Here is a 17797-nt window from a genome sequence, read left to right on the forward strand (position 1 = left end):
TTGTGCTAGAATGTGTATTTGTGCGCGTGTCAGTTCACACGTGCGTGTGTTTCTAAGCATACCAGTTTCCTGTGTCACGCTAAATTAGCCCCCCTGCGCTGGTAATCCCATTAGGCTAGCTCAACAGGCTAATGGGGGAACTAATGGCCCCAGCTATATGTATCTAGGGGAACACTAATAAGCCGTGACACCACTCCCACTGTTAATTACCACAAACTAGACTAAACGAACAAATCAACTGGGTTAGAGACTAGACACAGATGTGGCAACGCACACGATACACTAAACACACATATCCATACACTACTCAACTTCAATTCAAACAGGAATGTACATAGTTGTGCACATACTGCACACACACACACGCGCGCAGCACGCACACTTGAGTTGACATCACGACACTGAAGCGGAGAGACAACGTGTGGAGTGGTTTTGTGTGTGTATGTGTGTAACGCCTATGTATAATCATCCTCCATCATTGCTTTCATCATTGAAGTCGTTGACTCTTTACCCCCCTACATGTGTCTGTGTGGATGGATAAGGATGATGTGTGTGCGTGTGTGTGTGCGTGCGTGCACACGCACGTGAAGCTTAATTAGCTTGTGATTGGTATTCACGCGTGGTGACTGCAGGGAATGAGTTAATTGCAGGCCAATTCAAACGTTGACACACTTTCAAAGTTCTCTCTCTCTCTCTCTCTCTAACTGAGAGAAACCAATGAGGGCTGCAAATCACATTTATTAGATGAGAGACATGGAGAGAAGAAGTGAACGGCAGATAGAGAGACAAGACAGAGTGGAAATGGGGAAGAGGGGAGCTTATAGGATGAAACAAACAACAGGAAAAATGAAATTAGATGTGAGTGGATGAGACGTTCATCCTACACTTCTATACAGAACCAGGTGGGCAGTCAAGTTCCGTGACTACAAGAAGAAAAACTACATGTTTTTAAGGAATTTGTTCCACATTGACATTTTTGCCGATATTCCGATATTGTCAAACTCCGGTCGTGGAATTAACACATTATATGCCTAATTTTATTGTGATTCCCTAAAGGCATTCATAAATGTAAGGTTTTTCCAAATAAAAATAAACATTATCATAACAATTTAATTAATTCAAACGGATAAAGTAAAACCGATAACGATTTTTATGCAAATATCGGCCGACAATATCGGGAGGCCGATAATATCCCTACATTTTATACAGGATAAAGCATGCAACACGAATTGTCCTCAGTACTGCGCAAAAAACATGGAATGCGGATGTGTATATTACAGGAAACTCCCGTTAAAGGACCACTTCACCACTTTTCAACCTATCTTCATATAATAGGTCCTCACTAAAAATCATGAAAAAAATGGCGCAATTTTTTTCTACTCGGTCTGTGTCTCATAGGAGGGCTATGGTCAGTTCAGAAACCGTCCTCCAGGGACATCATCGATGGAGAATACAAGCTAAGATAAACTGCAGGCTTTCTAGTCCTGAAAAGTTGCAATGCGAAAATGGAAGTCAAAATGGAAGTCAACGATAATGAAAATCTAAACCTTTTTGTAAAATAAAAATCTTGTTTAAAAAAGAATCTGCCTAACGTTGATGTCACTGGAGGACGGTTTCTGAACTGCCCACAGCCCTCCTATGAGACACAGACTGAGTAGAAAATAATCGTGCCATTTTATCATGATTATTAGTAGTGAGGACCTATTATATGAAGATAGGTTGAAAAGTGAATTGAAGTGGCCCTTTAAACTTTCCAACAAACTCCGGTAAACTCCCGAATTGTACCATCACACCGGTATATTACCGTATATTAACTGTATATGCCCGCTAAACCTGAGGTTTACGGGAAAAATACAGTGCCCATAATTGCCCGCCAACTCCTCTTTTCACGCAGTGATATGGGTATTTACTGATCCCCAAGACAAAACAAAATGGTCTGCCTTTATTTGACCAAGCAGTGTGCTGCTGAGCACACAGGGGAGCAGAGTTAAGGCCTATTCATAGTCTGGATTTTCAGTGGTGAGGTGACCACCGTTCCGGTGGTGAGGTGATCACCGGAGCTGAAATAACGTTGAGCGGTGGTGAGTAAAAACAGAGAGAAGGGCTGGAGCGGTGGCGGTGGTTTGCTCTTCACCGCGGCTCGTGACGTCATGTTGTAGTTCGGTGGTCACCTAACCACCGAAAATCCAGACTATGTATGAGCCTTTAAGTGTCTTGCTCAGGGACAGTTTGACCTGAAGCCTGCAGGAGCCGAGGATTGAACCAGGACCATCTCATACCACTCTACCTCCGCCATATCCACTGTCACCCCAAAATGCACTCAAATCCGATCAACACACTGCATGGATAGTCTCATGCCAATAAATTACGCTTCAGTCATTTCATATTGCACGGCCAGCCAGGCGATATTAACATTCATAAGGAATGGGAGCAGACATTTCAATAGAAGCATTGTTGTGGGTGGCAGTGATCAGAAATCATGTCACGGGCACACGGGTGCCGGATTGAAAAACACTATGGCCCTCATTTATCAGTCTAACAAATTAGCCAGCATTAATCCAACCGCAAAAAACCATCTCACGGCAGGGTTCACGTGTGATTTATGAAACAGTCGCTTCTCGCCAATCACGCGAGGACGGCTGGGTGTTGATGTTATGTGGCCTCTGAAAACGATCGTTTGAATGTTCTCGTTTCAGAGGCCTCGTCCGTAGGGTTTACGACATGAAGAAGCGGAACGTGGCAAAGAAGAAACGCTTGTATGATAGGGAAATAGATACTTTAACAAGTGCAATCAGACCAACTGAAAAGTGTAGTTAAAAAAAAACACAAAAAAACGGATGCAGTCAACAGCAGCAGGGTGGGCGCCTACTACTTAGTACACAGTAGTAAATCACACACTTCTAGCCATCAAATAAACTTCACCAGACAAGTTGCTCGGTGTGTGAAAGAATTCCTTCGACTGAGTTACTTCAGGAAAACATGGAATACCACATGAAACTATCCGAAATGAATCACAAAATATCTGTGATTGAAGGCAATCATTTGAAATATTCTAGATTCAAAATGAGGTATAATTTAATTAGATTTAACAGTGGTGATGAGTCAAACCAGTTTTTTGTTTTTATTTAATTTTTTCATACTTAGTTGATTTCATTCAGTTCAGAAGATTCTAAAGCTGCGTTCAACTATTTTGACCGAAATTAGAAAAGCAACATGACTCGGTGGTCTGAAAGGCTCACGCATACTCCAGATTTGAGGTGATAACCTACTCACCGCGGTGGATGGGAAAACTACAACATGACGTTGTCATTGACGTTGTGTTGTTTTTGGCAGCAAAATTTGATTTAATTTTAGTGACATTTTAGTCACCTGGAATGTCTTAGTGTTAGTCTAGTTTTAGTTGACTAAATATCATAGGATTATAGTTGACTAAATATACAGTTGATTTAGTTGACTAAATGCCTTGATGCCGTCGTAATGACTGTTTTTACACAAATAGCCGATCTACAAGCTCACAACGCGTCGCGCTGCAACGCATTGTGAGCTTGTCTATTTTCAGCATGCAACCAAGTGTAAAATGACTTATACTGGATCTCTTGTCCACTAGTCCCTTCCTTTTAGTCTAGTTTTTATTTGTTGACAAAATTGTCAGTATATTTAGTCTTAGTTTTAGTCATCAGGCGGCGGTGGCTCAGGGGTAGAGTGCCTGGATGGTAACCGTAAGGTTGCCAGTTCGAACCCGGGCTCCCCCAGAGTTACTGTCGAAGTGTCCTTGAGCAAGACACTGAACCCCCAATTGCTCCCGATGTGCTAGTTGGTGCCTTGCATGGTTTCCGCTGCCATCGGTGTATGAATGTGTGTGTGAATGGGTGAATGTAATGCACAATCTCTGTAAAGCGCCTTGGATAAAGGCGCTATATAAAATGCACCATTTACCATTTATTTACCATTTACCATCATAGCTTAGTTTCCATTTAGTTTCAGTGGAAAAAGGTAGTCGACCTTTATTTCGTATTTCGTCATAGTTTTAGTCGACAAAAACAACACTGCAACATGACGTCACTGAGCCACAGTGATAAGCGACTCACCGCTCACGCCAGCACATCTTTCTGTTTTCACTAACCACCTAAAAACTGTATATATGCCTCCCGCTTTAATATGACTGCATAATGTCCATTCCAATTCAGATGGTACAGATATTATCTCTAACCTGTGGATCAAACAGGAAGTAAGGGCGTCCATTTTGGATCTGCAGGGCCACAAACTCTTTCTGGTTTCCCGGAGAGAAGGCGACGAGCAGCAGGCCGTCTGGAGCCCGGGTTCTGAAGCTCAGCTGCACCCCTGAGAGACAGACAGTGTGTGTGTGTGTGTGTGTGTGTGTGTGTGTGTGTGTGTGTGTGTGTGTGTGTGTGTGTGTGTGTGTGTGTGTGTGTGTGTGTGTGTGTGTGTGTGTGTGTGTGTGAGCGAAAGAGAGAGAGAGAGAGAGAAATAGAAAATATATATAAATTCACAGCAGACAACACACATCACATTACTTTTCAATGACATGTGGTCACAAGACGAACATTGCACAGACATTGCTTTCACTGATAATGTGCAATATGTTCTATCGTTATATTGATTGTAGCTTGAAGAGACAGAGAGATTAAACCTACAATACTGAGGTAAAACACACTTTGACTGAGATACTCTGTTCTCCCTCCTCCACACGCGCACACACGCACACACACACACACACAGTACATGTAAATCTAAATCCTCTCCTCAGAGCTGCCATGTACAGCCTAGACTCTCTAGGCCCTAGAGTCTCAAACTATACCCCAGAACTTTGATGTCTGTGTGCACAATGAGAGTGTGTGTGTGTGTGTGTGTGTGTGTGTGTGTGTGTGTGTGTGTGTGTGTGTGTGTGTGTGTGTGTGTGTGTGTGTGTGTGTGTGTGTGTGTGTGTGTGTGTGTGTGAATTCATCTAACATCTCCATCAGGGTGGGTATTCCCAGCAGTTCTAAGTTCACTTTATTTCTATTAGAAGCGAACAGCCATAATGATTCCAGGTCTAAAGTGCATCAGGGTAACACAGGTCTACTATCTCAATATAACAGTTCCACCTGTTAAAGTCACAATGTCCTATTTTACAATAGGTCCTTCAACTATATTCTAGCACATAATTCAGAATGAATATTCTTTTGAATTATGCACAAAATCATTCCTACACTCTCAACACACAGACACAAGATACATATTTTCTTTCTCAAAACACTATGGGCTGTATTTTGCGTGTTTTAAGTACCAGGTCTTATTACCTAACTTGAGTAAACTAAAGACCTGGAGGCGTGATCAATGCCATTTGGCTATTCTGAGTGGCCAAAGAGCATTGATCACGCCTCCAGGTCTCTATACGCTATGATCCAAAAAGCGTTCATATTTTTGAACGAGAGGCGGATGAGGAGCGGAAAGGAAGTGCTATCCATCAGATCAAAACCATGGAGAGCGCCCTGGATTAGGAGAGACGAGGCATTCTTTCTGCCGCGCTAACGGCTAAGTCAACGGGAAGCTAATATGGCCGTAGAGCGCGAAGGACGGTGGCCGAGTGTCCGACTGAAATAATATTAAAAAATGAAAAAAATCGGAATATTCTCCCCTCGCCTGATATCATTGAGGATGCGCTAGGACGTGTACACACATCCTATGCATCCCTCGATTGGATTCCCTAGGATGTGGCCACGGCAACGGTTAATGCTCAGCGTCATTTGGAACCATTACATCAATGCGCCCAGCTATTTGTAGCTTCAGAGCCCATTTGAAGGTGGCTCGGCGCCATCTTGGAGACTTGGATAGTGCTAGATATAATAGCATGTATAGCCAAAAGACCTTTTGGAGGATCGACAACCAACGAAGGTATTTCTAACGCGACGGGGGACCGCGATGGGCCGTCAAAAACACAACCTTTGGTTAGAATTGGAATCGTTCATTTTAGATTAAGACTTATTCACGTTCCATTAAAATGGAGGGGGAACACTTTGGACGACGTCCCAACCGGAAATGACATCGAATGTTGCTCAATAGACGCTCCCAGGCTGTAGGGCGGTGCGCTTGGTTATGAAACGATTAATTTTTCCGTCTTTTGATTCATCTCCGTCCTGGGCGATGAGTGCAATCATTTGATAGGGCCGGAGATCTCCGCCTTTGCCACTCAGAGTGTAAATATTTGCCTTGTAGTCGGGGGTATGACAGAGGATGCTGTTGGCGTCTGTGGCGCCCACTAGAGACAGCTTTTGGAGGTCTCCTATAGATGCCAATCGGGGTATGATTGGATGTTTTATTCATAATATAAGGTGTTAAACCATTTTTCACTGAGGCCGATTCTACAAATGCCTTCTAAGTCTTGATATAGTTTTCTTGAAAAACGTATGTTTCTATGTGAGTGGTTCTCAAACTATTTCATGTCAAAGACCCCTAGCATTATATGTATTTAGCCGCCGACCCCCATCTGAAAATATGTTGTTCCAGGGACCCCCCCAGAAGCAAAGATTTGAGTTAAAAACGTTCGCTCTGACAGAAATGTATTCAAAGATTTGCGCCACATTTTCACGTTTTTTCAAAAATAGCAGACTCTACAAGTTCATATAAGCTTGCAGATCTGCTATTTTTCAACAGCTAAAGCATACCATAATGCTCAAAACACCAAAAGGGGTTCCCGGCTTCCCGCCCAGAATGGATTAAGTAAGTGAAGTAGCTTTTGTCTCTGCATTTTTAGATACATACACCTCTCAATGTGTGATACAATTTGTGGTAGACGTGGATGGAAGCCAATCATAGCAAATCGGAATGAAAAAGGAAAACTGACTGATACATAGTCCTACAGTTCAAGAGTTATAGGCCAAAGAGTGGAGTGGCCCGTTATTGACGATATGCACACGGCTGCCATCTTACCAGCAAGGTGCTAACTAGGTGCAACTTCCCATACACAGCCCATTCATCCAAACAGAAAAGTCCTACCTAATTGTATTAAATAACGTCAAACTCACCAACATTGCAGCTGTACGGAAAGCAGCCGTGTGCATATCGTCAATAGCACCAATAGTGGTATAAACACAGTTTTCTTAAGGTTTTTATTCCATAAAGTCATGGATGTTTTCGACATGTTTTCCATGGCCTCATAAAGCTTTGTGCCCATCTGACCTGACGGGAGAACCTGTGTTTTAAAATGTTATCAGTCAAAGCTGGGAAAACTATAGAGGGTCATCCTGTGAGACCAATACTGCTTCCTATAACTTAACTTACTCTAACATGCACGCGTTCACACACACACACACACACACACACACACACGCCCCCCCCCCCCCCCCCCCCCCCCCTCCCCCCAACCACCCCTACTGGGATTCATCTTGCGTGCTGCTCTGCCGTGTATCAGTGGATCAGGGATTGAATCTTAATCCACCAGCAGATCCACATGGAAACATGGAGCGTGTCTGTGTGTGTGTGCGTGTGCGTGTTTGTGTGTGTGCGTGCGTGCGTATCTTCATCTCTATCTGCCTCTATGGGGAACAGAAGTGTGGGAAGATCTGAGGATCTGAAAGGAGAGATGGCTCAGGGTTCAACACAAGCTTTTCTTTTTTACTTTGTATGAATGGTTACTGAGTTAACTAATAATTTAACATGAATATTTTATTATGCATCAGAGATCCTATTCTGTACTGTTTATATGATTATAAACTATGTGGACTTTAATTATTACACAATGCACAAAAGGACACCCAGAGGGAGCTGGCCAGTGACAGGGTAACAGGTCAGAGGTCAGAGCAGTGGTTAGTGTAGCTATAGAAACAAAAGTAGGTGCTTGGGTAAAAACTAAATTAATGAATGTGGCTACATTTGCTGTATCATCCTTTGAAAGAAAAATAAAAAGAGTACGTTAAATGGTTTTATTGTACAATAAAAAAAGAGTATCCTTATGACTGTACCATGTCTACACATCTACAAATGACAGTATATCAGTAGTAAATCAGTGTCAATCGGGGCTTTTAGCAGACGTTATCCAGAGGATAATGTCCTGTGGAGACAGTGGAGACTCCTCCGTTTCATCGCGCACATCTATCCTCACATAAATATAAATCTATTTCGAGATCTATAGGCATATACAGTATATACAGCAGCATGTTGCTTGGCAGGAAAGGACATAAAAATATAAGCTCTAAAGATATTTTATAATATATTTCCGTGAACGGAAAATGGCAGCTTCCTTACTCGTATTTCTGGAGGTGTTACTGTAGTTCCAGACTCTATATAGCATTGGGAGTTTGTGGAATATAGTTGTCTGGCTTATATATGCAAGACTACTGACCATACTGTAGTTGTGTGTCAGTGTTGCGTCTCTGCTGAAAATAGCCGATCTACAAGCTCGCAAAATGTCGATCTACAAGCTCATAGCGCGCCACCGAGTGGCACGCTACGAGCTTGTAGGTCTGCTATTTTTGAAAAATCGTTAAAATGTGGCACAAATCTTTGAATATATATTATTTCAGAAGACTTTTTTTTATTTTTTTCGACGTCAGGCCTAAATGGATTAATACCTTTATGCTCGCAATAACATAAGCACACTGACTGCAATGCGTTTCAGCAGTGGCGTGCACAGATAGACACTAGGGGCCTTTTCCCTCTGGACAAATGTGCCCTTTTGTACAGTGTACACTGTACATTATGTGGACCATGGGGACATTGATCAATTCTTGATAAAAAAGCTTCTAATATATTTAGGCCCCAAAATCTCACACTATTAAGGCAACCGCCTGGTTCCACGCGCTGCACAAGGTGCCCTTTTTCACTTGAGCACCTGCCCCTCTAAATGTCTGTGCACGCCACTGCGTTTCAGCAGAACACAAACAAAACACACGCACGTGCGAGCGCGCACACGCACACACACACAGCTCATTTACATAACGTATATCATATTTTGATGCAGGAATCATGTATTTTAATAGCACCGTCTCCTTCTAGTGCCTCAAATTGTGCTATGATTCATGTAAAGTGCATATACTTAGCTATTTCCTATCTTACTACTTGTTATTCTTAATTATTCATTTTAATGTTACTGCCGCTATAACCTTGAAGAACCGAAACCAAATCATGTTAGTTTAAAAAAAAAAAAAACAATCTTGAATCTCGACTCTAAATAGCATGCTTATAGCAGCTGTCCACGAGTAAACATACTTGGAATATAACCAATTCTGACCTGAGATCAAATTCTAAAAATGTCTTCTACATCCTGACAGTTTTCCATTCTGACCTGAGATCAGATTTAAAAAATGTCAGTCGCTCTTCGATTTTTCAAGAATAGCAGACCTACAAGCTCGTAGCGCGCCACTCGGTGGCGCGCTATGAGCTTGTAGTTCTGCAATTTTTCAATAGCTAAAGCATGACCTAGTGCTAACACCAAAATGGGTTCCTGCCCAGAATGGGATAATTTCTCAAGCGACGAGAGGAGGAGCTGACATTGTGCTTCATGGCGTCGGAGCAGATAAAGACGTTCTCCTTGCGTCAGACTGACAATCTGTACGTCCAGCAGTCATGTGTCATTTACATTCATGACCTTGTCACCGCAGAGACGAGAGAAGCCATGACAGATATGTGACATCACATTATCTCCTTTTAACCTCTCTGTCTTTCACTCTCTCACCAACGTCGCATCTGCATCCACTCTCGCTCCCTCGGTCACCTCTGCTTTTAACCTTCCTCCTCTCTTTCCTGACCTTTCAATCCTCCTCTTTCTCCTTCTCCCGTACCTTTTTCTTGACCTGAATTTCTATGTCTCCTTCTCAGGGTTTTGGACTTTTGACATCCCCCCCATTTTGTTTGAATCGCCGGTCGGGATATGTTTGGTCCCTGCTTTTGGTTAGACTGAATTAAATACATTCCAGGTCGACCGTCTGATATGTTTGTAATTCATGTTTGATATGACATTTTAAGAGTTAAGTCTTCAAAAGACAAAAGAGTATGGCCGCACACACCGATAGCCAAAGTAGAATAGAATAGAAACCAACGTTTCGGCAGGTACAACTGCCTTCTTCATACATATACCCTGAAGAAGTCAGTTGTACCTGCCGAAACAGTGATATGACATTTTAACAATACATTTTTAATATCCAAATGCTTCAAAACATTTTCTCTCATTTATTTATTTGCATTTAAAAAATTGCAGAAATAGGAGCGCCCGCTGGCCTAGCGGTCCAGGCACATGCCACATATAATTATCCCATTTTGTGCGGGAACCCATTTTGGTGTTATCATGTCGCGCTTTAGCTATTGAAAAATAGCAGATCTACAAGCTCAAGCCCACCGAGTGGCGCGCTACGAGCTTGTAGGTCTGCTATTTTTGAAAAATCGAAGAGCGACTGACATAGAAGACATTTTTAGAATCTGATCTCAGGTCAGAATGGGTTATAGGCTCTGGCCTGACAGCGCGTCACGTGTTCGAGTCCCATTCATGACGACCTTTGCCTGCATGTCTCTCTCTCCCTCTTTCCTGTCCATCTTCACTTGTAACTATCAATAGAGGGTATGCGCATGCATAAGGTGAGTTCAACGCCATTTAAAGCTGTTTAAAGGGATTGTAACATTAACAATATATTTTTTTTTCTTCATTTCTTTAGGTTTTCTGTGCTCAATTGCACCCAAAAAACTGAACTTTTTAACATTCAGTAGAGGTTCTGTGGTGTTGGGTTTTCTGGCTCAAACAGGTGCTCTGAGTTTCCTGCTGTTTGTGATGTAAGAGACAGAAAATCCCATATGTCAATGGGATTCACCAGCAGATGTCACTGTTTTCACTGTATTGCCTGTTTTCATTGCAGCTCAGAAAGACTTCCAAACCCCAGAGAAAGCTCCAGACAACAGAAAATCCACTGAATGTTCAAAGTTCAGGTTTTTGGGATGTAAAAAACGAAAAATAAAAATAAATTAAAAATAATGTCATGAAACCTTTAATGTAATGTAATTTACATGACATGTATGGGCTGTCATGACATGTATGGGCTGTCATGACATGTATGGACTGTCATGACATGTATGGACTGTCATGACATGTATGGACTGTCATGACATGTATGGGCTGTCATGACATGTATGGGCTGTCATGACATGTATGGGCTGTCATGACATGTATGGGCTGTCATGACATGTATGGACTGTCATGACATGTATGGGCTGTCATGACATGTATGGGCTGTCATGACATGTATGGGCTGTCATGACATGTATGGACTGTCATGACATGTATGGGCTGTCATGACATGTATGGGCTGTCATGACATGTATGGACTGTCATGACATGTATGGGCTGTCATGACCAGAAAGTAGTTTTTTGCCACTCCGTAGGCATTCCCACATATCTTCCGTCCGGTATCATGATGATGTCATGCACATACCCTCTATAAAGACAGAAAAGCCAAAAAAGTGGGAGAACAAGAGGAAATAGCAACTATATACAATTGATATTTGGCGTATAACAGAGTACAGTATGTAACAAACAGAACCGTGATCTTTCTAGCTCCAATGTTATCTTTGTCTCTCTACTCCAGTGGTCCTTGAGGGAGTTCCAGGGGGTCGCCAGACTCCCCATGCAGCTAAATGATAGTGATTGTGATGATTGGAACCAAATGGACCGTTATGGGTCTGTAACTCTGAGAATGTACAAATGGAACCAAATGGACCCTTATGGGTCAATGTGGTTCCATTCTCTCCAGGTCGTCCATTTGTACACTCTCAAGAGTTAAATTGACATTGATTTTACAATACAAAATGGGGTCTTCAATGTCATTAAATGGCGGGTCCGTAGCCTGTTGCATATCAAACTGGGGGTCCTTGAAATTTAAATCATTGAAAATCACTGCTAGGGCCGTAAACGTTCTTCTCTCATGGGGGTCCCAGACAGTATCTCTTCAAATGGGGGTCCGCGGCGGGGTTAATTGGTGTCAATTTGGGGGTCCTTGACTTGAAAAGGTTTGGGAACCACTGCTCTACCTCTCACCCTGATCTGATGCTCCAGACGTACGGATGACGTAGACATATACAGACGCTGGCGGCTGGTAATCAGAAGGCCATGCACCTGTTTGCCCCCCCCCGTCTGTGTAGAAGTGTCCCTGGAGAAGACCCCCCCCCCCCCCCGCGGGATTAACAAAGGTTTTAAGGCTCCTCTTCCCAGTCTTCCGCTGATGTCAATCAGGTGGTCTGTGGGGAGGCCTGCATGCTGTACATCGCGTGCTCTCATGATGACTACTGTGACCAATTTTCACAGTAGCCAAGAAAAGCATTTATGACACACGGACGGATGCACGCACGCACACGCACACACACACACACACACACACACAGGCACACGCACACACACAGGCACACGCGCACACACACACACACACACACACAGGCACACGCACACACACAGGCACACGCGCACACACACACACACAGAATGGACCCAAGAGACAATCACATTCTCTCATAGGACCTGACCTTGCAGAAACAAATAAACATCCATATTGTTCAAACGTCGTCAGCAAAAAAAAACCTGATGTTCACTTCATACGACACACAGCACTGACGTACGGTACAAGTACACACGACCATGACATATACATCACTACGACATGCAGTGCAGCTGAATGTTGTCTATTTCAGTTATTTAAATGGAAATAAAAAAGGGGCTGAATTCTAAGTCAGCTTCTCAAATCAGACTAACAATACACACTAGAAAGCTATTTCCATGTATTGCCTAATTTTGCCTTATTTATGAGTCATTATTGATAATGATTGATAATTGTTTTACCGGTATTTGTATACAGCACTTCTCCAACCATAATACTAAATGCTTTAGAACAGGGTTCCCCAATAGGCGGCCCGCGGGCCATTTGCGGCCCACAGAGCGCCCCCTTGTGGCCCATGAAAGAATTTCCATGGGCCTTCCATACCTTTTTTTTTTAAGGTTCCCAGATATAAATGGCATTAAATGGGGGTCAGTAGCCTATGCATGTCAAACTGGGCATCCTTTTAAAATGGGGTCTTGCCCTGAAAATGAATTTTCAGGGTAAGACCTCGACCTCGCGCGTGCAGACTCGGCCCCCAGCCTGGTACGCTAGTCAAAATATGGCCCTTGAGGAAAATTTATTGGGGAACCCTGCTTTAGAACAAGGTTAAAAGAGCATGATTAGGTCAATTGTCCCGAGTTAAAGTTTCGTAGAGCTTTGCGTGCGTGCGTGCGTCCGTATGTGCGTGCGTGCACATGTGTGTGTGTCATTGTGTTTTAGTGTACAGTGTACTCAACATTACATTACTCTGCTCTCCCCTGAGGACTTCTGTCAACTTCACAGCAATCAAAGCACACACTATCTGTCCCATTCTCTGTCCCACACATGCACATTGTCATGTGTACACACACACACACACACACACACACACACACACACACACACACACACACACACACACACACACACACACACACACACACACACACACACACACACACACACACACACACACACACACACACACACACACACACACACACACACACACACACACACTAAGGCTGTCCCCAAACATTCAAGGTTCGAATGTTCGCTCGTTAGGGTTGGCACTCGAATCTTAATTAATGGGCTTGAAGCATTCGTTTTTTTAATATAATTTTTATTTAAAAAAAATATAATAATTATTATTATTTTTTATTTTTTATTAACTTGAAAATATATCTCGGCGAGAATGCGATATGAACATGTAAAAAAAAAGTAAGTTTCTAGTGCATTCCTGTCAGAAGTTATGATTTTTTAAAGAAATCTCCCCTTATTGTTCTGCTGTGCACGTTCATTTGGTGATTGGAGACTGACGCGTCTCTCTCTCTCTCTCTCTCTCTGTCTCTGTCTCTCTCTCTCTCTCTCTCTCACACACACACACACACACACACACACACACACACAAACACACACGCCAGCATGATCGCTTTTCTTACTAGCAGCCATAATATATTAGCATTATGCTCTCTAGCATGATAGCAAAAAGGAGTGAACTCTGATCATTATTAAGCAAAACGGTCACGGAAGATCTGCTTTTTCCCTGTGCCCACTTCTTGTGAGTGTGGAAGAACACACTTTTGTTGCATTAGAGCAGGGTAAATATGAAGTTTTGCGCCACGGTCTTGTGTTTATATTCCTCTTACATACCGGTAGGCTGTATGTTATTGTCGCAATTAACAACACACGTTGTGTGTCTGAGAGTGAGGGGGCCTTCCTGAGCGAGGGGGCTTCTGACGGCGTCGCTTACTCGCTTCCCCTCTGTCAGAGGAGGAAGCGACGCGCAGCCGCCGGGGAACCCCCCAAACCGACTGCTCCCCCGCCCTTCCGAAAACTGCTACAGAAACTCAGACGCTCTGATCGAGACGTTTATTTTTTTAATTAATTAGAAACAAATGGTCCGAATGTTCACTCGAAAATTTCTGCCGAAGTTCGAGTCCTAAAATAAGGTCTAGGGTACAGCCTTAACACACACACACCGTCAAGTGTGCACTCACAGACAAAATGTCTATGCACAACATTCAAGTGCCAGACAAGCACACGGCTATGTATAAATAGAAATGTACACACTAAAAGCTTAAAGGAGCAGTCCACCCATTTTCAACCATATCTTCATGTCATTGTTCCTCACTAATACTCCCAGACGCCCCGAGGGCAAGAAGCGACCGCACTGAAACAACAGTTTCTTAATACGACACTATAGGCCTTTTTGATTGATTGATTGAAATATGTATTAACAGATTGCAGAATTGCAGTACAATTCAAGCACAACTCAATACAAAGACTGTAAACTGTGAGTGGACGACCCAATAAAGCATTATACACTTGTATACAAGAGGGTCCATGGGCGTAGCTTGAACTTGACCCCAGGGGGTGCGAATGTCTGGGGGGATTTGTTTTTGCCTTTTATTAATTTTAATGCCCTAACCCCTACAAATGTGTTATTTAGGACAGCAGCGAGCACACACACACACACACAAACACACCAAACTGGCCATAGGGGACGCTAGCTCCCCTCAAAGAGCCAGAATGCAAAATGCTTGTCATTCAGCCTCACTTTGAGTTGCTCAGTGGACTGTCTTTCACACAGCGATATGGAGAAAAATATTACACCCGTGAGCGGCACTGTTATCGCCATACATCACATTCCGTGCTCAGCCAGTCAGCTTGAGCAAATTCCGAGCATGCGTACACGCACACGCACACGCACACGCACACGCACACGCACACACACACACACACACACACACACACACACACACACACACACACACTCAAAATACAACACAGCTCAGTGTTAGGTAGCCTGAGCTAACGTGTTAGGTTTCTGGTCTAGAGGGGTGGGTCGCAATTGCACCAACAAAAATGAAAGCCTGGTACCGAGGCTAAGTGTTAGGGAACGCTGTAGCAATTTACAATTTAGGCTTTTAGCAGACACTCTTAATCCAGAGTGACTTACATTAAGCAAGAACAAAAAAGCTTGCTAATACATCACTTAAAAAGCATTTATCATGAAACATGCGTATGCTAAGAACGTAACAGTGGGATATCTATATAATGAAACTATATTATAAACTATACATATATACTATACTATGCTATACGTGTGGAAGACCCATAGATCCATATAGATCCATAGACCCCAAGGTAGCCGCAATGAAGTAATAAATATAGCAATAGAGTTCAAAGGGTGCAGATGAAGAACAGCTGCACTAATTGGCGTTGTTAAGGCGTGCATGGCAACAGTTTGTGTCTCGTGTGATGTCACACCAGAAGATATAAGATGATGCACTGTGTTGAAAATGACTGTAGACGTTGAGAGAGAGAGACACAGACAGGCAGACAGACAGACAGACAGACAGACAGAGTGATGTTGTCTTGGACCGTTTCCAAAGCAGGAGGACCAACGCGAGCCTGTCATGCTGCTGTAGCAGTGAGGAACATACTGTATTCCTTTGGAGGCTACGGTGATGTAAGGACCATCAACAACATGGAACAGATGGATGTCCATGTCTTCAACACAGTGTCTTTATGCTGGAAGAAGTTACCTCCAGTGGAACCAGGAAGAGGAGACGGTCACCTTGAGGTTCCATCCATGCTCAGGGGCCACACAGCTGTGTTGGTGGAAGATACAGTCTACATCTGGGGAGGGAGGCCTTACTGCAATGTGCTTTATGCATTTGATGTTTACACCCACAGATGGTTCCAACCCAGGGTTTCTGGGACTGTTCCAGAGGAGAGGAGCTACCACTCAGCCTGTGTGTTGGAGAAGGTCATGTTTATCCATGGAGGAAACACCAAGCTGAATGAATGGACTAATGACATGTACAAGTTAGGGTTGGGATTCGGAACCGGGTCCGTTTCAGACCCGGTTCCGACATTGCGGATCCGGACCCGGTTCCATTGTTTTTTTATGAACGGTTCCGCAAACGGATCTCATCAGTCATAATTTAGCTCCGCTGTGTCTGTGCATGCATACGAGCGGCTGTGGTGACGTCACGTCACCTACAAGAGTCAGTGGGGGATCTGGGAGAAATGAGGAAGCGGCAAGCCCACATGAAGCAAGAAGCAAGCGTGTGTAACCGGAGCGAGCGAGACAACTAGAGGAGAAAAATGTCTAAAAGACCGCAAAAAAGTAAAGTATGGTTACACTTCCACAGAGAGGCAAATGCTTTCAATGCAAAGTGCATAAAATGTCAGTCCATCGTGTCATGTAAAGGTGGTTGCACGTCCGCAATGAGAAAGCATCTCAAGTCGATGCACGGCATTAGTCTAGGCACATGCAGTGGTGGAAAATAACGAAGTACAATTACTTCGTTACTGTACTTAAGTACACGTTTTGAGAATTTGTACTTTTATTTACTATTTTTATTTTGCTGTATTTTTACTTTTACTCCGTTACATTTACAAGTAAAAAATCGTACTTTTAATCCGCTACATTAAAATTGGACACCTTTCGTTACTCGCTACACATTTCCGCGCAAAATATGAGAAATATGCGGGGCTCGCTTGATCGCCTCACTCATTCGTTCACATCAAGGGGCTGCTTCAAAACGCCACTGAGAAACTTCCACTGACATGAATAGCGGAGGGGCGGAGCTTCGCGCCAGTTCAGTCTCTATCCTTTTAATACTCTATGGTTCACATTCACGCAGAAGCATGTTGGTGAAAAAGCTGGACAGAAGCGCCCGTCTATCTCTCTCGGTCTCTCTCTCTGGTGCCGTGAATAAATTACAGCGAGCCGCGCTGTGTGTGTGTGTGTGTGTGTGTGTGTGTGTGTGTGTGTGTGTGTGTGTGTGTGTGTGTGTGTGTGTGTGTGTGACGTGCGCTGCATCTGCTGGTTATTGCAGTTCTGTTTTCGTCACATACACAGCTTAACTTCAGGAACGTTACACTCACCGATCCAGGTGATTGCAATAATAATCACTGTAGGCCTAGTGCATTGCATGTAAACGTCTGTCAAACGGGATGGTTGTTAAAGTTGATATCGGTTTTAACTTTCTCCCCAATAATGTAATCCACATTTGTGCATAGGCCTATAGCCTACTGTAGGCTTTTTTGACTAGATTTAGAAGACATTTTCAAGCTCTTGCTACTGAAATGACCGATTATTTTTATGGAGAAATCATTTACATGCATCTCAATGGGAGACAGTTTGCCCTCACAGAGTGGAGTGGGTGGGGCTTAAATAGTTAAGGACTAATTATAATGTGTGAATTCACGCAATTATGTCTGTTTTGCAA

The 17797-nt window shown here is 43.2% G+C and overlaps 1 protein-coding gene across 1 annotated transcript in view; it reads right to left on the reverse strand.

Moving 5' to 3' along the window:
• ush2a (Usher syndrome 2A (autosomal recessive, mild)) overlaps positions 1-17797 on the reverse strand; it is a gene marked incomplete at both ends in the record, with an annotated part of 385038 nt that overhangs the window by 230485 nt on the left and 136756 nt on the right. The window contains 1 exon segment of the mRNA XM_083759320.1: positions 4211-4341. Coding sequence (XP_083615446.1) covers positions 4211-4341 — 131 coding nt within the window.

The sequence above is a fragment of the Protomyctophum parallelum genome (genome assembly GCF_964188405.1).
Source record: "Protomyctophum parallelum genome assembly, chromosome: 2".
NCBI classification, from domain to species: Eukaryota; Metazoa; Chordata; class Actinopteri; order Myctophiformes; family Myctophidae; genus Protomyctophum; species Protomyctophum parallelum.